This window comes from Trachypithecus francoisi, unplaced genomic scaffold (genome assembly GCF_009764315.1).
Source record: "Trachypithecus francoisi isolate TF-2019V2 unplaced genomic scaffold, Tfra_2.0 Lachesis_group0, whole genome shotgun sequence".
NCBI classification, from domain to species: domain Eukaryota; kingdom Metazoa; phylum Chordata; class Mammalia; order Primates; family Cercopithecidae; genus Trachypithecus; species Trachypithecus francoisi.
The window spans coordinates 147,771,597-147,795,186 of NW_022681453.1; the positions used below are offsets into that span (position 1 = coordinate 147,771,597).

The 23,590-nt window shown below is 35.2% G+C and overlaps 1 protein-coding gene across 3 annotated transcripts in view; it reads left to right on the plus strand.

Moving 5' to 3' along the window:
* The window catches only part of PLOD2 (procollagen-lysine,2-oxoglutarate 5-dioxygenase 2), a 100,961-nt gene that overhangs the window by 16,878 nt on the left and 60,493 nt on the right, over positions 1–23,590 (plus strand). For all 3 annotated transcript variants that reach the window (XM_033212397.1, XM_033212398.1, XM_033212399.1), the window contains exon 2: positions 22,706–22,797. In XM_033212397.1, the coding sequence (XP_033068288.1) occupies positions 22,706–22,797 (92 nt within the window). The remainder of the gene's footprint in view (positions 1–22,705; positions 22,798–23,590) is intronic.

Consider the following 23,590-nt stretch of genomic DNA (forward strand, 5'->3'; position numbering starts at 1 on the left):
TTTACATCCAAATGTTCAGCTCCAAAGAACTTGGAGAAATGCACCTTTAATATTTGATTTTTCTCATGACTTTCTTTAGTAATTGTTCTTGAAGCTTGGCAAAGCTTTAAATTATTTTAAAATTTTATGGATGTTTTTGACAATAGGGACCCAGTAAGGGCTTAGCATTACATGAAATACATGCTTTTTTTTTTTTTTTTTTTTTTTTTGAGACGGAGTTTCGCTCTGCCACCCAGGCTGGAGTGCAGTGGCCGGATCTCAGCTCACTGCAAGCTCCGCCTCCCGGTTCACGCCATTCTCCTGCCTCAGCCTCCCGAGTAGCTGGGACTACACGTGCCCGCCACGTCGCCCGGCTAGTTTTTTGTATTTTTAGTAGAGACAGGGTTTCACCATGTTAGCCAGGATGGTCTCCATCTCCTGACCTCGTGATCCGCCCGTCTCGGCCTCCCAAAGTGCTGGGATTACAGGCTTGAGCCACCGCGCCCAGCCAAATACATGCTTTTTTAACATGGAGCGCTATTGTAAAGTTCTAAGCATGTTGGATACGTTCTCAGCTTTTAAGAGGAGCAATTTCTAAGAAAGTCATGGGAAAAAATAAACTAAACTATGAAATAGAGGCAACTAAGTAATCAAAATTTATTGTGCCCTCACCATCCTTATTGTTTTAAGGCCAGTGGATCATAACTTTTATGGAAGAGACAGCATAATTACAATTTTATGATATTTGACTTATATTCATTCATCTCTTATTCAGTAGTGCTTTTATTTTATACAGCACCCTATAACTTTCAGTAAATTCTTGGCTGACTAATGTCACTTTTCTGAGATAAAGACAGTGGGGCTTCCTCACAGCTTCTGGATTTTGAGAATGTCAATAATAATTCTGGCTCATGAAGGAAGGATTTAATTTGACTCAGCCTTTTAAAAGTTCATGATAACAAAAGTACAAAAGAAAACTTTGTGAATTACCGTAATTGTACTTTCTAATTGTAAATTTATGTTTCACGATTTTTATTTGAAAGTTTAGTTTTTATGTAATTGTTTTTTACTTTTGTAGTTTCTTTGCTCATAACAGTAACGGTAGTTAAGCTTATGGCTGAAACTCCTGCTGAACAAATCTACAGAGGAGTATCTTGCATTCAAATTAGAATGTTGATCTTCCTCACATTATTTGGAGTTGGGACACCCCAACTAATGTGGTATTTATTTATTTTAAAATTTCATTTGTTTTGCTCATGGTGACAATTTCAGGTGGTAAGTAGATGTACCTTAGTGTTCAAATTAACACACAGACAAAACTAGATTGGGAATGGCTGGAATAGAATTAATACATGTCTATCTGGGTTTATAATGCCACCATGGCAGTTTAGTTTTCAGTTTTGTGTGTGTGTATTTAAAATGATACAGCTAAAAACATTTGCTTTTATTTTGATGAAGAGAAAAATATTTGGGAAATCTGGATTTATTTTGATGATATGCCTGGGATGTAGTCTGTTTAGCCCTTTAAGTGACATTTTTCATCTAAATTGTTGTGAAAGCTCTGGTAAGAAATGACAGCTCCTATAAGAAATGTTGAAGCACCAGTAGAAATCAGTAAGAACTAGGATATAGTAGATCTAGTGTAGATGGCATAACTTCGTGTAAGAGTTGTATTTTCGGTTACAATGACAATAGTTGCTTGTAACTGAAAACAAAGATAGTTAAGAATAAATTTAAATTTGTCCATGAACTCACTATCAATTAGTAAACAATGTAAAACATTGTGATAGTATTCATTTTTTTCTGTTTGTATATCTTCATATATTTTCTTTATAAAATCAGGATATACATACATACTTATAAGCATACTGACACAGTTTTGTATTTGTCGTATTTACAAAATAGTATATTTTAAGCATTTCCCATGGCATTGAATACTCTTCAAGCAATGATTTTTAACTAACATTTTTATATCTGTCGTGGGATTATACCATAATTTTTATAACCATTACCTTATTATTCAATATATAGCTTGTTTGCCATTTGACGCTAATAGAAATAATATTGTTGGGGTATTATTGAAAATAGGTTTTGGTTTCCATTTTTACCTATTTTTATAGGAAAAGTTCAAGAAACAAAATATTTAAATCAAAAGATATGTACTCTCTTTGTCTCTTATTACATATTGTGGAGTTGATTTCCAGAAGGTTTTATAAATTTTCACTTCCATGAGCAGTGTACAAAAGGGTATGGAAATCTTGGCAAGCATTACTTTTCAAAATACTTTCTTCAGGGTTTTAAGGGAAAATTGTGTCTGATTCTCTTTATCCTCCTTTTTTATTTCTTAAATTTATAGTGATTTATTTACTTGCTAAAATATTTTTTGCTACTTCTGTTTCCTCTGTGAGTTGCATATTCATGTCAGTGGTGTGTACATTCTAGTGGAGTTAGAAAGGACAGTAAACAAATGTATTGGGAAGCTATAAATCTTAAAAAGAAAAATAAAATGAGATTAGAGTGATTAGGTTGAAGAATACCATTATAGGTACTGTTTTCAGGAGAGACTTCTTATCTTTGATTAATTTGAGCATAGAAGGGTGGAGGCTTTCTGAGAGAGGAGGGTTACAGGCAGCAGGGACCACGATATAAATGCTCTTGGCTGAGGATGTATTTGATGTGTCTGCAGAGCAGCCAGGAGAACAGTGTGCCTGCAGTAGGGACAAGGAGGGTATAGTGATGGAAGAGATCAGATTGTCAGTCAAGACCAGATCGCTTAGTTACTTGGAGTTTGGAGTAGGGTAAAGAGTTTGGATTTTATTGAGAACAAGAGGTAAACCCTTAAAAAAAACTTGGGGAGAAACGCAAGATATGTGTGTGAATTAGAAAAGGTGATCTTATCTGGACTTGTGGTTGGTGAATGTAATATATGCTGATTTCAGTCCCATTTTCCCCTTTAGCCTCTCTAAAGAGTGGCTCTATTATATAGTTGCTAAACTGTATACATTGTGACCCTGAATTGATAGAGTTGTAGCTTTATCATTCTGACCAGTAGAAAGGAAAGATTGACAGTGGCCAGGGTAGATACAGGGAGATTCTCTAAGAGATGATTTCAGTAGTCTAGGGAGAAGAGGATAGTGCCCAGGTTTAGACTAGTCACAGAAAAGATGGTTAGGAGAGAGGCTGGATCCTGTAATGCTGATAGAATTTGTGGTCAACTTAGATGGAGAATGTGAGAGAAAAACAGGAGTTAAGGATGACTCCAAATTTTATTCTTAAAATTTTGCATCATAGAAGTTTTAATTTGTTTAAGTCTTACACAAATTGGGTATATACTCTACATGCTGTTTTTTTTTAAAATATTCTCACTCGTGTTTACATAGAGTGGAACAACTTTGAGGGACTCTGGTGACTGTTTTACTCTTATTTTAATAATTACTCTTAAAATTTTTAGTCTTCTTTGTGTCTATAATGTTATCTAAATGTTTATTCAGTAGAATGCTAGTGGTAGAAAACAGGACCCTAAAAATATTTTTACAAGGGCGGTCGGAGTGTTTAACTCTAGGAAGTAGGCCAAAATAGCTGCTGTGATTCACTGAGCCGTGAGTTTGGGAAAAAGCATTCTGCAAAATGTTAGCCGATAGCGTTGAAAAATAACAGAGCTGCTCAAAGCAGATTTTTCAGTTTACAGAAATTGTGTTATAACCAAAGCATGGGAAATGGGAATAAATAGCAGGGGAAATCTGGCTGCATGACTCTAAGATCAGTGCTGCTGCAAAGAGTCCCTGAGTCAGCTTTGGTTTGTACCAAGGCATCAAGTGTATTTGGTTTGACAAGAGATTGGAATGTGCTGACAATGCCCCTTTCTTATAATCTTAGGCAGTATATTACAAAGCTTTACGTTCAATGTAGCTTTTATTGTTTATTGTTTATTGTACTTAAATTGTGGTTAAAAGCAAGCACTGGGATATTTGTGTGCTTAAACTTTGTTTAAGGTCAAGAGCTGGAGATTTATTTGCCTGGAACAGACCCTGCTCTGCCTCTGATTTCCATTCAGTTCAGTGGGCAATTAATCTTGTAATATGAAAGGTTTCAGGTTTGTAGTGTTTTTACTGACCAACCTTTACATAAAAGTACACCTACCATGTAACCGGAAAAAGATCCCTGATGACTTTTCTATGTACCACCCTTAGTTTTTGGAAATAGGTAAAGGAAGACAAACTGACAGACTGAGAATGAATAGGCAGAGAGATGGAAAAAACAGTAGAGAGAAGTACCAGGAGGGGTAGATTCATACAGCTGGATGGTGAATTTGGCACTGATCCGTTTTACTAACTTAAAACTTGTTGGATTACATAAATTTCTATTAAAAAAGAAAACACTGCATTCATATTAATTTAGGCAGTATTTTTCTTGATGACAAAAATCTGAATAGAAAAAAATTAGTTTCTTTTAATAAAGAACATTAAATATCAGTAGATAGTAGCTTTACTTGTAGTTTATTTAGAGGTACTTTCAAGGGATAAATACTTTCCTCATCTTTTTGAAAGTTATAATTTGGCAATTGTTTTCTGACAGGAACCTTTGGTTAATGATACAGTAGATGATGTTTTTACCAATATTCTAACTCTCTGGGAACAGAAATGGAGAATGTTGAATCCCATTCCCCTGTTACACACATTTCTTCACCTGGTGAACTCATGTGTCCTCAGTTTTAGTGTGAATTCCTCACAATTTTTTTCATAAACTTCCAATTTAAAATAACTTCTTCTGTTAAAACCTTTCACCCTCTTCCTGTTTTTGAACTTATTCGTAGTATTTACTGCAGTTTCCACTTGAAATTGTTTGTGGAATTATTTGCTACTATCTCCCGTCACAACTGTATTGTAAGACCCATGAAGACAGGGATTGATTTTTCCAAAAATGTTTATTGAGTGACTTCCTTCCTTCCAAACATATTTATTGAGTGCCTACTATGTATCAAGTAGGATTCGGGGATACATGAGGTTTACATTCTCTTCAATTCCAGCATTTACTTTGTTTACCATTATATCTCCACCATGTAGCACAGTGCCTGATGAACTGTGAATGTCAATACCTGTTGAAAGAATAAAGATGAAATCCCACTGAGGAGTATTTGCAGGGCTCAAATGTGGTGTGGAGTCAGGGGTTAAATCTGTGGTTGAGGAACACAAACTTCTCCCGAGATTGGGGATGTCTTTCCCCATCTCAGTCTGAAATTTCCAGCTGCCCCTGTTCTAACTTTTCTTTCAATAAAAATGAGAACTTCCTAAGTGTTAGATCCATTTTGTAAACTGCATCTGGGGAATGTATGCAGTTTAAGTAAACTACAAGATAAATCACAGAAGAGTTAATGCAGTAGTGATCATTTTATTAGCAGTCCACATTAATAAAATACAGCGGTTTAAATTTTAATGTAGTTAACTTTGTACTTTTTTGGCTGTAATTAATCCAGCCATTTATGTTACTTATAATTAAAGGTAGGAAAGCCATTAGATACCTCATTTGTTCATACTGTGTATTAAATTATCTAATTTATTATTTATCTAGTTTATTATGTACAGAGAGTACATAATAAAACTTAATAAAACCTCATAATAAAACTTATTAGGGGGCAGTAAATGAAGAAACACGTTGTGTTTTTGACAGAGCAGGTACGTAGACACTCAGACATTAAAATGGAGGCCAGGAAATTAAAGGTCAGAAGCAGCATGTGGAAAACATTGTGTCTGGGGCCACTTACTATAGGAATAAACAGCTCTGTAGATTTGGATGTTCTGGGCAAGTACCCTATCATTGGAAAGTATGGAAAGTGATCATGAGTCCTCAAGAAGAGGTTATATTTGTTTGGTATTCTTTGCTTAATTATCACATTTTACAGAATGATTTGCATTGTTAGCATCATTAATAGAAAATGTTTAGAGAAAGTTGAAAGGCACCATGGTTTAATTGACTGGAATGCTTTATGACTAAAAATGCAGAGAGTAGTTTGTGAATTTTTAGAAACTGATCCTATTTTTTATTAAAGCGTATTGTGTATTTCTGAAAAAGCACACATAGTATAGTTTAATTCAGACTCTTTGAGCTGTATATACTTCCAATTATATACTAGTTTATGAAATTATTGAGTTCCTTCTACTTTGAGAAATTCTGGAATTAAGAATAAGTGAGGATTGTTGGGGAGAGGTTGTTGAAGCTGACAGAACACTGAATGCTTACCCTTGTTTCTAGGTCACAGTGAAATCAGACTTCACTGGGGAGCAGTTATCTGATGACGAATGTCATGAATCCTTTCAGAAATGGGAATATCTCTATGTTTGTCTCTGTAATGTAGAGGCATCTCGAGGGGCTGCACTTTTGACGAATTGTCATAAGAACTGGCCCCATATAACACTGGCTCAGCTTTCCAGCAAGGGGATTCTTATTCCCTGCTACACAGATTCCCCAAATGAACCATTGACTCTTTCAGATACAACCTGACCCAGTGCACTGGAGCACCCTGCCCCTGTATGGATTTATACTGCTGAGAATAAATTGCATTCAAAAGAGAGCTATTTTATGAACATCTACTTTAAATATACATCTTGCTTATGACTAATTAATGCCTTGCTGTGTTTTTGTGGAGCAGTCTTGAAGAACCAGGTGGTGAACCATTCATTTCTAATGTGTTTAGCTAGGAATTAGTTGAATATGACTGTATATGAGATGGGGAAAGAGAAAGGGAGGAAGGGAAGGAAGGACCAGTTTTTACACAGTGACATTCGTCAACCTTTTTTTTTTTTTTTTTTTTTTTTTTGCCAGCAGCTGATATTTCTTCCCTAGTGCTGTTTCAGTGCACATATTCTAAGCCTTGTAATAAATTTCTTGCTAATGACTTAAAGTGATGGCATTTGTACAGGAATGTGTAACTGTTGGCTTGATTTTGTTTTACAAACTGTTTTGAAAAAGAGAGAAAATCCTCTGAGTATTCATTTCAGATTAAGTCCAGTGGAAATCTCAGTAAAATATTGGATGTGCAGAAAAGCTTTACACTTTAGGATGAGCTGCGTTATTATCTTTTTCCTGCGTCATAATAAAACCCTTAATCCAACATTTAGGTTGTTTGATGGTGTTTATAACACTACCGGGGTGAGCATTTAGCAAGATAAATTGTAGAGATTTGTGTTCCTTCAGGATAGGGAATGTGGCATTTAGAATTCTTATTGTTTAGAAAGTCACAGAAGATACTTTAAACATTTTTTTTTTTTTTTTTTTTTTTTTTTTGAGACGGAGTCTCGCTCTGTCGCCGGGCTGGAGTGCAGTGGCCAGATCTCAGCTCACTGCAAGCCCCGCCTCCCAGGTTTACGCCATTCTCCTGCCTCAGCCTCCCGAGTAGCTGGGACCACAGGCGCCTGCTGCCTCGCCCGGCTAGTTTTTTTTTTTTTTTGTATTTTTTAGTAGAGACGGGGTTTCACCGTGTTAGCCAGGATGGTCTCGATCTCCTGACCTCGTGATCCACCCGTCTCGGCCTCCCAAAGTGCTGGGATTACAGGCTTGAGCCACTGCGCCCGGCCAGCATTTTCTTAAAATTTTATTTATGTAACAGACTCATCTTTTCAGGTTAGTTTTATGAGATAATTTGGAGTCCTTCACTACTTTAAACATTTTCTTAAAATTTTATTGATGCAGGAGACTCATCTTTTAAGATTAGTCTTAAGAAATAATTTGGAATCCTTTTTCACTGCTCTTTTTCACAGACCCCATTTAATCTGTCAATCAATGTTGTTTAGTCTGCCTTAGAAACATATTCAAATGGATGACTTTTTACCTCCTTTACTACTGTTCCTTGTCTGTGTCACCTGGTCTCTAACGTAGAACACTGTTTGAAACACTCTTCAACAGACTTCCTAATTTTGTCCTTGGCCTCTTTCTGTGATAGCAACCAGGGTAATCCTGTTAAACTTGAGTCAGATTATGAGATGCAGTATTGCATAGCGTTAAGAGCACAGCCTCTGGTGCTAGTCTTTCTTGGTTCAAATATGGGCTCTGCCACTTACCATGTATTTAATTTTGGGCAACACAGTTAAATGTAATATTGGAAGAGCAGTAGTACTTGGATTAAATGAGTTAATAGTATCTATATAGTAGACATTGTTATTACTATTATTTTAGTAGCTATTATGTCATCTCTTTACTCAGAATCCTCTACTAGCTTGCTATTACATTTGAAATAAAAACCAGAATCTTTACAATGACCTCCTAGACCCTGCACAATCTATTCATTCTGACTTCCGAACTCATCTGATTTTCCCTTGCGTAGTCTCTTCTGGCCATTCTGGATGCCTACTGTCCTCCCTTTTCTTCCACTGCTAATATATGAAGCCTGAACCCAGCTCAGTCAGATTCTCTGTAGTTGTTGTTTCCTTTTACTGGAAAGATGTCCCTCAGATAGCTGCATAGCTCACTTCCTTTGCTTCAGGTCACCCTCTCAGTGAAACTTGGTTATGTTATCCAAGATAGCAACCCATTCCGGACTCCCTATGACACTCTATGACACTTTGTTCTTTCTGTTTAGCCCTGAAAGTTAAATGCAGTTGTTGTTGTTGTTGTTTTTTTTTTGTCTCCCTGTATTGGAATATAAACTCCATGATGGCAGAAGCTTATTTTTGGTCTCTTGTCCAGTCGTGAATGCTGAGTCTCTAGAACAGTGGCATGTAGTAGGCACACAGTAACATTGAAGGAACTAGTGAACTTATGGCACCTGGTTAATTCTCTTCTCAAAACCTCATGTGGTATCATCTTTCCCATATATACCCAGTATTCTTTCAGCTGTGCCCTCTGTGGTCTGTGATCTGCTCCATCTTGGCTTCCAGCCATCTGCTCTTAATTCTAAATGGTAATTTGCAATTAACCATTTCCTGTCTTTTGAATAATGAAAACACGAATCCCTCTACATTTCTGACTAGCAGTGTTTCTCATGTCTTTGAGACCCACTTAACTGTTTCTTTCCCCTGTGGTTTTACCTCAACTTGTCTTGATTTCTTCCTCCTCTGATTTATTGTTGCCCTTCATTGTTTAACCTCCTCATTGGGCTGTTACCTAGAATCAGAAATACCAATTTTTTATTATTTGGCGTACCTAGGATGGTATTTTTTTTAGTGTGATTCCTGTTGAGCATCGTCTGCATCTCTTCATGATGATGCCTGGTACTCGGAATTTATTACCCAGGAGCTCCCCATGTATACTGAATCAGAAACTCTTGGGGTGTGACCCAGCAATCTCTGTTTTTACAAGGCTTTGGGTAGTTGTTCTAGTCTATACTAATGTTTGAAAAGCACTGAGCAAGGACATTGGCATTGATAGGCCAGTTTCCAGACTGGGACTGTCTGAGATTAAAGGTCCAGTTGGGGCCAGCACTGTGGCTCATGTCTGTAATCCCAGCACTTTGGGAGCCCAAGGTAGGCAGATCACTTGAGACCAGGAGTTCTAGACCAGCCTGACCAACATAGTAAAACCCTGTGTCTACCAGAAATACAAATTTATTAGTGGGGTTTAGTGGTGAGCACCTGTAGTCCCAGCTACTCAGGGGGCTGAGGTGGGAGTATCACACTTAAACAGTGGGAGCTAATTGAATCAGAGGTCGTTATGTTTTAGGAGAGTTTTTGTGAATGTGGCAGATAGAGCTTCTTACTGAATCAAAATGGTGCTATAAAGCCAATTATTTGGAAACAACATTATGGAGCTGTATTATCTTCCTGTTATTTTCAGAATTTTTATGCTTTGATATATAGAAAATACCTTTTAGTCAATTCCATCTTTTTTAAAAACTCACAGGTCATCTTGGACTCATAGTTGAAATAAATAGTATTTCTCATTAAAGCATTAACATGTCAGTTCATCATAAGTTTGGTAATTCAGAATGGAACCAAAGAACTTCATTGTTTGGAATACAGGTTGGATATCCCTTATCCAAAATGCTTGGGACCAGAAGTGTTTCAGATTTCCAATTTTTACAGATTTTGGAATACAATCATCTTGCATAATGACACAGAAATCTTCTGAGAATTGAGTCATTAGGCGATTTTATCGTTATAGAAACATCATAGAGTGTACCTGTATAAACCTAGATGGTGTAGCTTACCACACCTAGACAATATAGTATACACTCTTTCTACACTACAAACTTGTAAGGAGTGTTACTGTACTGAATATTTAGGTAGTTGTCACACAGTGGTATTTGTGTATCTAAATATATCGAAATATGAAAAAGGCAACCCATTGTGCTATGACTGCTACTATATCACTAGATGATAGGAATTTTTCAGCTCTATTGTAATATTATGGGACCAGTGTTGTATATGTGTCTCATCATTGATGGGAACATCATGTGGCACATTACTGTATTTATATACACATAATGAGATATCTTGGGGATGGGACCCAAGTCTCAACATGAAATTCGTGTATGTTTCATATATACCTTTTACATATAAGACAATATTATATAATATTTTAAATAATTTTATGCAAGAAATAAAGTTTTCACTGTCCTCCTCACATTAGGTCAGGTGTGGAATTTTACACTTGTGGTCTTTCAGCACTCAAAAAGTTTTAGTTTGAATTTTGGATTTCTGGACTAAGAATGCTCAACCTGTAATATGAATTAGTAAAGTCTTATCAGGTTCAGTATTTCATTTATTCAGCATTAAGCATATGACAAAGTATCAGTGTAAAAAATGAAACTATAAAAGTACTGGAGGAAAATATGAGTAATTATTTTATAGTTGCAGCATGTAGAAGGCATTTCTGAAGCATGAGAAACAAAACCCAGAAGATGTAAGAATTAATGGCTGATTTTAAAAAGTCATAAAAATAAAAATTCTGTCTGGAAAAAAAATCAGTCAAAACAAAGTTGAAAGATAAGTGGTAAATGGGGAGAAAATGTTCAACCCACAAGGTTTACTTGGAATTTATTGTAGAGATACAGTCTTATATGTAAGAAAATTACTTGTGAACATCATTATCAATTGCAGCATTTTAATATTTAATTTTTATTTTTTTCACACAGCAGTGGAATGGAAACAGCCTAAATTTTTACCAGCATATGCTGGTCAGATTATGGTTCATTCATACAACAGAATATTATATGTCTGTACTCTATTTGGAAATATATCAAAGAAATACAAAATTTTTAAAAAGATGCAGAGTAGAATAGAGAGTATGCACATTTATGAGAAGTATTCACTTGTGCATGCATTATATCTCTTAAACCATACATCAGAACCAGTATTATTGATATTTTCTGAGGGAAAGTCAGTTAAATGTCTGGTAAAGATTATCACTTTCTACTTCACCTAGTCCAAAAATTAAATTACAAATAAGGAAAGATCAGCCACATATATAAATACATGTTTTAGATCTCCAGCTTGGCACAGTGGATGCTAGAATGTTTTTTGTATTTTCTGGGATATACTCCAAAAAAAGATATCTCCTTACATAAAGATGAGAATTTATGGCAGTTTTCAACACAGAGTGAATAATAAACTTTTTTGGACTCTTGTGGTAATTCTATAGAAGATGATATTTGTAGTTGTCTTCATCAAATCATCATTTAATTTTATGTACTGAAAATATATAATATACAGATTCAATTTTCTAATAATCTCTTATATGGCAACTTCAACTCGTGGAACAATGTGGAGAACTAGCAACTTGTTGGGGGAGGATTCTGAGCTGCCAAAACTGATGCCATAAACCTTTCAAGACAGTATGAGGATGAGCTGCTCCTCAAGTTAAATGTACTTATTTTATGCAAGGTAGATAACAATGGACGATATCTCCTTATAAAAATCATATTATAATGTGTTCATGGCCATGTGGAGTAAAGTAAGCAAATATTTCACTATAATTAAAGATGGTAAATGAAAGTTATGTCTTCTTTCCATTTTTGTTCCTGTTTCAGTCACACCACACTTTATCAGGTCTGCATTTAATTTTGTGTACCTGATTCATTTATTTTCATTGCTTTCGTTTCGGCAGACTTGTACATAAGCATATTCTTTTTCCGTTATGAAGAATAAAATGTTATCTTGATTCAGGCACCTCACCCTTACAACTTTCTCTTAGAGCATGGCTTGCCTAAGCGTAAGTCTAACTCAAGCTTTCTGTTCCAGGGCAACTCTCCTTATTCACATGCGAATTGGCAGGAATATATTACCTCAGCCTGTGCTTGTTTGTCCTGGTTTCTAACTTTACTATTGATCCCCTTTTCATATAAGCATTGGAAATATTTTTAGTATCTGTGTAAAATATGAAATAAACAGTAACAGATCATATGTGTTTCAACAAGCTACATAACCTTGGTACCAGATTTCTGGCAGGCAGTTCATATTATCTAGTAAAGCATTTGGCCAGCAGATGGGTTACCCTATCCCACTCAAAGAAGATTTCTCTTTCATTTGTGGAGGTTGCTGAAACCTTTAAACCCTTGGAATTCAACAGATTAAAGTACTGTATTTGTGAAGGAGCAGATCCATTTTCCTTTGATATTAAAATTATATCTAGTGTATACATTTTTATAACATTTGAAGGGATCAAATGTGTTTTCCAAGTCATAAGTTTTGGAAAATGGTCCTATACTCTTTGTTTTAATTTTTATAAAGATAGGAAACATACTGCTTTTCCAAGATAATCTTTTCATTTTGGATGTTGTTTATTATACTTTGTATTGATATGTAATCCGCACTCCTCAATTAATTCCTTTCTTTCTTTCCACCCCAGCCAGTTTTTTCCACTAAAATCATATAGAGAAAATCTAGTATTGTTTTCTCTTAAAATGTAATGAGTTGGTGGGGAGGTAGTGAATCTTTATTTTTTTTTCATGTAGAAAAATTCTCAGTCCCTCAACTATTCAATAATGATATGATTGCTAGACCCCTGAACCTACTGGTTAAACTCCTTATTTGTCAAAATTCACCTTAATTTAGCATCCCAAGTTCTTACAGTTTCTACAGTTGGGCTATACAGATTGCAGTGTAATCATCACTTCTGTTAAGATAGCTTTTGTTATTTTTGTTTGGTTTGGTCAGCCATCTCACATATTGGCTCATTTTTGAGTTTGTATTCAAGTAAGGCCCATAGCACACTTTTTTCTCCAACTTTTTAAAATCAAGTTTTACTCTGATTGAACCTCCTCCCCACCGTGTGTGATCATTCTTTGCTGTTTGAATTTTACTTTTCCCTTCTGAACTCTGGAAAGAATTTGCTGAAACTCAGTGTATAGTCCTTGGCTGCAATCCAGTCATTTCGTCTGTGTTTCTGGGAAGGGATTGGCATACATGTGGAGGAGCAGCTCCCCCTTTTTTAATTGCTTATCATGTTTAGGTTGAGTTCTTAACTTTTAGGTCATGGACAATTGTTGAGAGGCAGAAGTAGAGAGGTACAGGGGTGATGAGGGCCTGTGGGATTTACTGAAGGGAGTTATTGCAAGCAGTTCTAAGTAAAGTGGTTTTTTGTACAGGTTGGAAAAATTATATGGTTCATATGTATATATTAATGACTTTCTAAAGTATATGGATACTGTCGAGATTGTGAGAATATAAATTTATTTAAATGTCACTATTTATTTCAAGATTTTCTCTTAATTTTCTTGATCAGTTGTTGCTATAATATGGCTATAGAGCAGACCACAATGTTTTATATTAAAAATTATACCTCATATTAGGAAACTGGAGCCTTTTATTTTTATTTTCTTGAGATGGAGTCTTGCTCTGTCGCCCAGGCTGGAGTGCAGTGGCACGTTCTCTGCTCACTGTAAGCTCCGTCTCCCAGGTTCATGCTATTCTCCTGCCTCAGCTTCCCAAGTAGCTGGGACTACAGGTGCCAGCCACCACACCCAGCTAATTTTTTTGTATTTTTAGTAGAGACCAGGTTTCACCGTAGCCAGGATGGTCTCAATCTCCTGACCTCATGATCCACTTGCCTTGGCCTCCCAAAGTGCTGGGATTGCAGGCGTGAGCCACTGGACCCGGCCAGGCTTTTATTTTAAGATTCAGATCTTTGTCTAATATTTATTCAAGTTTTATTGACCATAAATATACTAATTTTGATATTTTTTGCAGTATAATCTGTATGTTTTAAAAAAATGTCTGGAAGCTTTCATAGCATTTTGAAAGTAACTACTACTAGAAATTCTTGATTGTAATATTCCTTTGAGTTCTGTCTTGAAATTTGTTGTCCATTCACTGTTAGGTTACCTAACAGACAAAAGCTCACATGTGGGTATATCACTGGAAAACATGAGTATCCTAAAGGACGATCAGGAAACCTAAATAAAAAGTTTTTAATGTTTGCATGTATAACATTTTTATTTCAAAAAATGTGATAAAGATATTTCATGGCTTGGTTTGAAGTATTTATAAAGGATGGGGATGGTCTCGGTGCACTTGGTCTTTCACATACCTGTTATCTCTGGAAGTCTTGATCTATTCTTCTTCATTTGGTATCTAGTTAGTGTTGGACCTTATGGTTCTAGAAGAGTTTATTTTTAACTTCATGACTCCTATCCAGGACCATTTGTCTTACAGCCTTTCTGTAAATAACTGGCAATACTTGCCCTCTCCATCCCACTGCACATACTGCTATGGTGACCAACTCATTCCAGTTTGCCTAGGACGTTTCCAGTTTTAAAACTGAAAGCCCTGTATTTCTGGAATCTCCTCAGCCCTGGACATACTGGGATGGTGAGTCATTCTGCATACTACCCTCTACTTTTCAGCACTTCTCTTAAGTTGTGGTTTGTCTGTTCATTGTCCAGAGTGGGCTGTGGAAGCCCAGGCATCCATCTGAAAGCTATGTGTGTGAAGATGCCCTGTATGTAGCATTAGAGGTTGGAAGTGACTTTTTTCTTTAAGCATTCCATTGACCCTCTTTTTCTACAAAAATGGTAGGAAATCATTGGATGTCTCTTGACACATCCTTTTTAGGTTTCTTTTTTTTTCTTGTTGAAATTGTGACATAAATTACCCTTGAGGAATTTTTGTCTTGAATTTGTTTCAACAATTCTGCAAAATAAAATTAATTATCTTCAACAATTCCACAAAATAAAATTAGACTGCATGGCTTCAGTTTGTCATAGTTTTTGGTGACTCAATACTTAACAAAGCAACAAAATTGTGCAATAAAATCTAGGAAAACCAAGTTTTTTAGTAATTGTGAATCCCAAATTATCTTAGATTGGTTACCACTTAACTGCAGGATCCTGGACAAGTCTTGTTTTCTCTTTAGATTATGGTTTCCTCCTTCATGAAAGATGCGGGCTTTGCTAGACTGACCCTGAGGTCATAATTCACATTAAAGGAAATGACTTTCAGTCAGTGGAAGAGCAGGGTATAATTGCTTTATGTACCAAATACTTATTTTCTGGAGTCCATTTGGAGTCATTTTTGTGTCTCTCTAGCTTGTCCTCTGAGTACAGAACACAGCGTAACACACTGTCCCCATAGTACCTCTTACAGATAAGACTTCCTGACTGTAGCTAGGATAATATGTCAGACATCCTCAAGACTTATCCTGCAGGTTCAGTGATTCACCAGGAGGACCTACAGGATTCAGCATATAGTTGTACTCATGTCTATGACTTATTACTGTGAAAGGATACAAAGCAAAATCAGCAATGAGAAAAAGCACATGGGTGAGGTCCAGGGAAAACAGGAATAAGCTTCTAACAGTTATTTTCCAGTTAAGTCACACAAGATGTGCTTAATTCTCCAAGCAGCTAACTAGTTGTGACAACATGTGTGAAATGTTGAAATGTTTACCTACTATGAAAGCTCATTAGAGATTCAGTGCCCATAGCTTTTCTGGGGAATGGTCACATAGGCAGCCTCTGTACCAAAATTTCAAGCACCCAGAAGGAAGGCAGATGTTCAGCATAAACCACATTTTTTGTATAATTTAGCCATAGTGAGCCATCTTATCTAGGAATGATGGGAACCCTTCCCATTGGAAAACCATCTGGAAACCATATGGAATCCAACTTTTCAGATGCCTGCCAAGGACCATCCTTACAAGCAGATCTTTCTAAGGATAGAAGTCTTAAGTTGCTATCTATTTTCTGAACATAGTAAAACTCAAAGATTGCTTCAGCCCTTAACCTGTTGTCACCAAGGGAAGCCACATGACATTGAGGAGTAACTCTGAAGTTCTACTTCTGGCCCTACTAGTAATTTGTTAGGTGACTTTGGCTAAGTTGAGAGGAGCTGTACCTTCTTCACCTGTGAATTTGAGATGATTATGCTAACTACATAGGGATTTTGTTAAATTATTTTATGCACACGTACGTGCAAGACATATGATATTACTTGCCCCTGAGTCCACTCATTCTGAAATGTTTTTTAAGAACCTACTGTGTGCTTAATATTGTGATAAGCTCTGGGGGTCAAACTGTGAGCAAAAGAATGTTCTCTGCGTTTCTGTAACTTATAGTCTCGTTGGAGAGAGAGACTTTAATCTCACCTAATTTGAGAGTATTCATAATTTGAGATTATGCAAATTAATATGTAATTACAATTTGTGTTGAATGTCCTGAAAGAGAGTTAGAAGGTGCAGTGAAAACATTTTATGGGTACTGACCTATTCTAGTAGGGAAGAGAGGGTCTCTCTAAGGAAATAGTGTATGTGTAAGAATCTCAAGTTTACCTAGGCAGTGGCCACATCAAGATGTCAGGGAGGAGTATTAGATAATGGTCTTGAAAAGGCTCTTCTCTTTGAATGGGAGGGTGCAGACATTATTAGAAAATAAAACACAGGCCAATGTGGTTGAAGAAGAGAGAACAAAGGGGTGAGAGAAAGTGGATGAGACTGGAGAGAGGTAACCTAGTGCCACATTGTAGTAATGGAGTTTCTCCACTATCCTAAGAGGGTATTTACCAATGAAGTGACATGATCAGATATCTAACTATTTTGAAATGATCACCCTGGCTGCTTTGTAAACAAAGGTTTAGAATGTACAAAGTTGGCTTAAGAGGCGATTGGATAAGCCTGAGCTAGTGCTGATTATAACTTGAGTTAGAGTTATTATAGCTTGCTGGGAGATGGAGAGGAATGTAAAGATTTGAGAAGGCGTATCTAGAGTTACTAGCTAAACTGTTTAAATAAACAGTTTCACGACTGTTTTTCCATAATTTTTAAACAATCTGGATAGCATTTCTGGTAGAGAAAGGGATGGGAGTTATAACTTGCTGAGTTTTGCACATCAGCTACAATCTATCTTGCCCATGCTTCCTTTGAATATGTATAAGATACTGTCTAACACATATGTAGGAGTTTGTATCTACTGCTTCATATATACTAACTCATTTTACTTTCACGGAAATCCTGTCAGGTAGATGCTATTATGACAGACATATTACAGTTGAGACACAGCGTTTAAGTAACTGACCAAATCAAAACAAATAAGAAATAGTAGAGCTGGGATTTAAGCTAACTAGTTTGCATTCAGATCCATATGGCCAACTATATGGATAAGTAGCAAACTTATGACCCTTAGGCCAATTCTGACCCATGACTGTTTTTGCACAGCCAGCCAGACAACTACAAATGTTTTTTAAATTTTTAAAGGGTTGTAAAATATAAGGAAAAAATAAAATTTTGTTAAAGAGTGTATGTGGCCCACAAGGCCTGAAATGTTTACTATTTGACCTTTTGCAGAAGAAGTTTCTCAACATCTCTGTTATGCTAACTTTTACTACGAAAACATTTTTCTTTATTAGAAAGTTGAGAAACTTCCTACTTTACAGATAAAAGATGTGTCCAGTCGTAAAATCAGTTAGTAGTAGAATGAGAACAGTGTACTCCCCGTTACTTCTGTGGCGCAATAATTTGTTTTTTATTGTTGCCAGTTTAAAATTAAGAACCGTGTTTAAAGTTACTTGAGAAGATACGGATAAAAGGCAGCTGGGCTAATGCTGAGTTACTTAACTGTGATGCCTTCATTAAGAAAATGGATTTCAGCGCCACTGAGACTCCATCTCAAAAAAAAAAAAAAAAAGTGGATTTCAGATGGACTTTATAAACTGCTTTAGCATTTGGTGACATGATATATTAGCAAAAACAGTTTCTGTTTTGAAACCATGGTTTGTTTTTAAATAGAAAAATTGTGTCACTACTGAATATTGGTAAATTCTGTTTCGATATCAACAGCTATTTGGAGAAAAAAATGACTCCAACAATGCATTTTTTCTTTTTTTCCAGACCTTTGAGGACATAGCATGTTTTGGCCTTTCTAAGCAAATTGACCTCTTGATTTTTGGAGAAATTATGAAATTCATCTAAATTTTCAGACAGAGCAAAATAGCCATTTAACAAATACTTATTAAATCTTACTGTAGTATTAGGCATTTTGGAGGATTATGTAAAGATGATTACGTAGTCTGCCACTGGTTTTCATTTGGTAAGTGGTGGTTCAAATCTACCACATTGTATAGATGCATCACCTGTTTCTTATTCATGGAAACTGGATTGATCTGTTGTCTAATAGAGTCTCAAGGTGGCAATAGAGGTTACATTTGGCTACTGATGAGCTTCCATTTGCTTGTTTTTTTAACATCATGGTGCCAGGTATCTTGCTGAAACCAAGAAAATGAGATAACTGTTGCTGTTATAGATTGGTGATAGCAGTGGTTGGTGGGTGCCTGTTATTGAAGCACCATTCCTCAGTCATCTCAATTCATCATTCATTTGGCTTGTGGAGGGTGGATTGGAAAAGGTATTAATTATAGTTATTTAAATTATAATATTGCTTGGTTAAAGAACTCTGTATATTGTATCTTTCATTATCCTTAGATGATTCAGTCTGCTAAAAGATTCACATTGCAGAATTTTCTATCATTTTTTTTGATTGGAAGTTTAGAGATTTTGCATAAAATTGTACTTCGTCTTTATAGGAATTCTGTATTTTTAGTTATTTGATAACTTTCCATACTATTTTCCATAGAGGTTGAACTAATTTACATTCCTACAAACAATGTGTAAGCGTTCTCTTTTCTTGGCATCCGTGCCGACCTCTGTTGTTTTTTGACCTGTTAACAATAGCCATTCTGACTGTTGTGAAATGGTATCTCATTGTGGTTTTGATTTTCACTTCTCTGCTAATTAGTGATGTTGAACATTTGTTCATGTATTTCTTGGCCACTTGTATTTCTTCTTTTGAGAAATATCTCTTCAGCCATCCTGGTACTGGGTATCTACTCGAAGGGAAAGAAGTCATTATATAAAAAAGACACCTATACTCATAAGCTTATTGCAGCACTATTCACAACAACAAAGTCATGGCGCCAACCTAAAAGTCCGTCAGTGGTTGACTGGGTAAAGAAAATGTGAAATGTGATATATATAGACCATGGGATATGACACAGCTACAAGAAAGAATAAAATCATGTCCTTTGCAGCAGGATGAATGGAGCTGGAGGCCATTATCCTATGTGAGCTAACTTAGAAAACCAAATACCACATGTTCTCACTTATAAGTGGGAGCTAAACAATGGGTACACATGGACATAAAGATGGAAAAAATAGACACTGGGGACTCCAAAAAGGGGAGGTTGGGAGAGGGTTGAAAAGGGTTGAAAAGTTACCTGTTGGGTACAGTGTTCACTATGTGGGTAATGGATATACTAGAAGCCAGATCCCCACCAGTATGCAATGTACCCATGTAACAAACATGCACCTGTATCCTCTGAATCTAAAATGAAATTTAAAGAAATAATAAAAACAAGAACTGTTCAGCTGAGCTCATATTGTAGAACCATACGAAAATAAAGTTTTATATTTTTTAACACTGAATTTTGTGTTTGTGTGCAGCAGTGAGTAACTGAACAAGGGATTTGGAAAATATGTGTTGACTCAATAAGTAAATGAATGAATAGATGGAAAAATAATAATTATAGGGATTTTTAAACATACAAAAAATGCAGTTTCAGTATTTATCACATATGACCAGTCTTGTTTTAATCTGTCTACCCCAATTAACTTTAAAACAGATTGTAGACATGATATCATTTGATTGGATATTACTTCAATATGTGTCTCTAAATTATAAGGACTCTTTTTTTAAAAAGGTAAATGAAATTAGCATGCTAAAAAATTAACTAATTTCTCAGTATCACCAAATATCTAATTAGTATTCAAATTTCTCTGATTTTCTCACAAATGCTTTTTTATAGTTTTTACAAATCAAGTCCGAACTCAGGTCCATGACTAACATTTGTTTGAAATGTCTCTTATGTTAATATTCTATATATTTCCCTTCCCTTTTGTGCCTTTTGCCATTGATTACATAAGTCATTTGTCCTATAGAATTTTTCATGTTCTGAATTTTGTTGCTGACACCTCTTTCCTGTCACCATATCTTTGTCTCTTTATTTCTGGTAAATTTGTAGTGTAAATGGTAGTGAAATCCGAAAAGTACGTATCCACTTTAGGTTACATTTTCTAACAGTAATACTTCATAAATGGTGAGATGGTTGAATTTTTGAATTGGGTGATAAAAGCATGTGGGTGATACATGTCAACACTATTTTTTTTTTTTTTTCTCCAACTAAGATTTATTTGTTATTGCAGTCATGATACTGAATAGCAAGTTAGAGGAAACAGCTGTTCATGTGTAATGTTACTAACCTGACCTTTCTTTAACAAAATTACGTATTTGTGATTTGGTTTAGGTTATTTATAAAGAGCAACAGTACTGAAACAGTAGGAGTTCTTATTTGGCATAAGATTGCTAGACATAGTGAGACTACACATGAGTAAGCTTTGCCTTCTGAGTCATTGGATTTGGTAACATTTTTGTCTACTCAAGGGTCTGGCCAACTTTACTTTTCCTACTAAGGATGATGAAATCCTTGCTGTTAACTTTATGCTGGAATTGTAAGTGTGAAAATTCATCCAGTAAAACCCGAAACTTATAGTTAATTCTTATGATTTATATAGAAGAATTTAAGTAAGAAATGTAACTTTAAATAGAGTAACTTTATTACAGATAGACTTTAAAAGCCTTTTTGTTCTTATAAAATAAAATGTGGTCTTCCCTATTTTGAAATTTATTCTGAATAATGTTAAATTTTCTTAATCAGTTAAGCTCTGTTTGAAACTTTATAAATGAAAATTTTTTTAAGTAGTTAATTTTAAAAAATATTCTTAATAATATATTTACTAGGGCCTGATCACCCAGGCTGGAATGCAGCCATGTAATCTTGGCTCACTGCCGTCTCTGCCTCCTGAGTTCGAGCGATTCTCCTGTCTCAGCCTCCTGAGTAGCTGGGATTACAAGCGTGTGCCACCATACCTGACTAATGTTTGTGTTTTTAGTAGAGACGAGGTTTCACCATGTTGGCCAGGCTGGTCTCAAACTGCTGTCCTCAAGTGATCTGCTCACCTCGGCCTCCCAAAGTGCTGCGATTACAGGCATGAGCTACTGCGCCTGGCCAGGAAATACCTTTTCTTAGAAAAAAATCTAAGACTGTTGATGTTTATCTTCATGGAAATATTGTTTTTTTGTTGTTGTTGTTGACTAATGAATGTTTGAATTTAGTATTTCTTTGTATATTGTACTGATTTATATTTTATTGTAGTTATTTTCAAAATTTGATGGATAAATACATTGGTTCATCTGCTATAATTTTTATAATACATTATTGCCATGTTTGGTGATTATTGCTTAGGGGATAGTCAAAACCTGTATTGTTTTCTTATAAATAGAGTGCAAGTGAGAAACAAATGATGTTACTCAGAGAATATTGAAAAGATGTTAGTTTTGCTTTCTTAGTGTGTGGGTCCTTCTAAATCTTTAGTTAAAAACAACAACAACAACAATAACAAACTGTTCCAGCCCTTTTGGCATTTGTTGATGCACTTGTTTCTTTTGTACATTTTCCAACATGCCTTTTCCTATTAATAATAATCATTATCTGTAGTAGCTTATTGTAGGTGTTTTGAGACAATTCCTTAACTCTGTCTATTTCTACTAAAAAGTGTTATGTGGGACTGAAAATCATAATTCATTATAAAATGGTCGTTAACAGTTGTGTATTTACTAGGGCAGTGGCTATTTTGATTTCATTTATTCTTTAAAGATAAACCAAAACACAATAAATAATGTCGCTTATAAGAATTTTCATAAAAAAGCAATCCCGGATAGTAGAAAAAAATTAAGATTTTGTTTTTAAATATTTGCTCCCAGTTGTCACAATTTATTTTAGAAAATTGGGATCAGATTTAATGATTGTATTTTTTTTTGTGTATGTCATTATTTTGATGAATATAATTTGCTGATATCCTCACTGATGTCATAAATCAGGAATGATTTATAGATGATGGTGAAGTTTGTTAATTAGATGTCAGAGTATCTTAATCATTATGGATTATTAAAAATGTTCATTTTATGGAAGTTTTTCTCAATGTTGAAATACCCTATTGATGGCATGCTTTTTCTTAATCATCGGTGTACTTTTTTGCATTGAAATAACTGCCATTTGAAGGTTCATCATTTGTCAGTAATACAGCCAGTTTGAATCATCTGTTGTTTCAACAGCTCTTTGTTTAGTCTTGTATAGATCAACAAACCAGAATATTCCCATGGGTTTATTGAGGTCTCTCATTATTGTACTGAGTTGTAAAATGTGAGCATTTGATCTCTTGGTAAATCTTCTTGTGTTTCCTTTTGTCTTTGCAGATAAATTATTAGTCATAACTGTAGCAACAAAAGAAAGTGATGGATTCCATCGATTTATGCAGTCAGCCAAATATTTCAATTATACTGTGAAGGTATGGTATATCCTTTAACCTTTGAAGATCCTATAATGTATGCCTAAAGTACAGTTTTCATAATAACAGCACTACAATCTGTAATCCTCACAAGGAAGATAGCGTTTGGTTACATAATTGCTGTTAGTTCGTATAGTTTTTGGCCTTATTAATATTTCCTAACACAAATAAATGGTAAATGCTTGAGGTGAGGGGATAGCCAAAATATTCGTATTTGGTCATTACACATTGTATGCCTGTACCAAAATACCACATGTACCCCATAAATGTGCAACTATTATGCACCTGTAATAATTAAAATAAAATAATACTGTGCCACTTAAACAATAATTTCTTAATTTTTGCCAATGCTTTGCATAAATATGTTCTATAAAACAGCAAAAACATGTTAATATGTATTTGCATATATAATTTCTTTCTGGCAGGTCATATACAAATACAATGTAAGTAAGATTTGGCAGGGATTTTTTTCACTGAATAATTTTTTCTGTAATGGGCTTTGCTATCATAGGATGATTCTTTGTTTACAGAGAATTAGAAACATAAATGTGAAGAGGGTGCCTTTTCTGTCTATTGAGAATTGCTTTTTTTTGTTTTTTTGGTTCGTTTGTTTTCATTTAGAGGAATTTGGGAGCATTGTTACTGTATTTTTAACCAAAGTGTTTTAGAAAATTTATCTCCAGGTGAACATCTCATTGACAAGTGATCAGAGGAAACTTGGGGAAACTGATAGAACTATTAAACTTAGCTATGAGAGGCCTGACATTTTATTTACTTACTTGTTTTTTTTAAT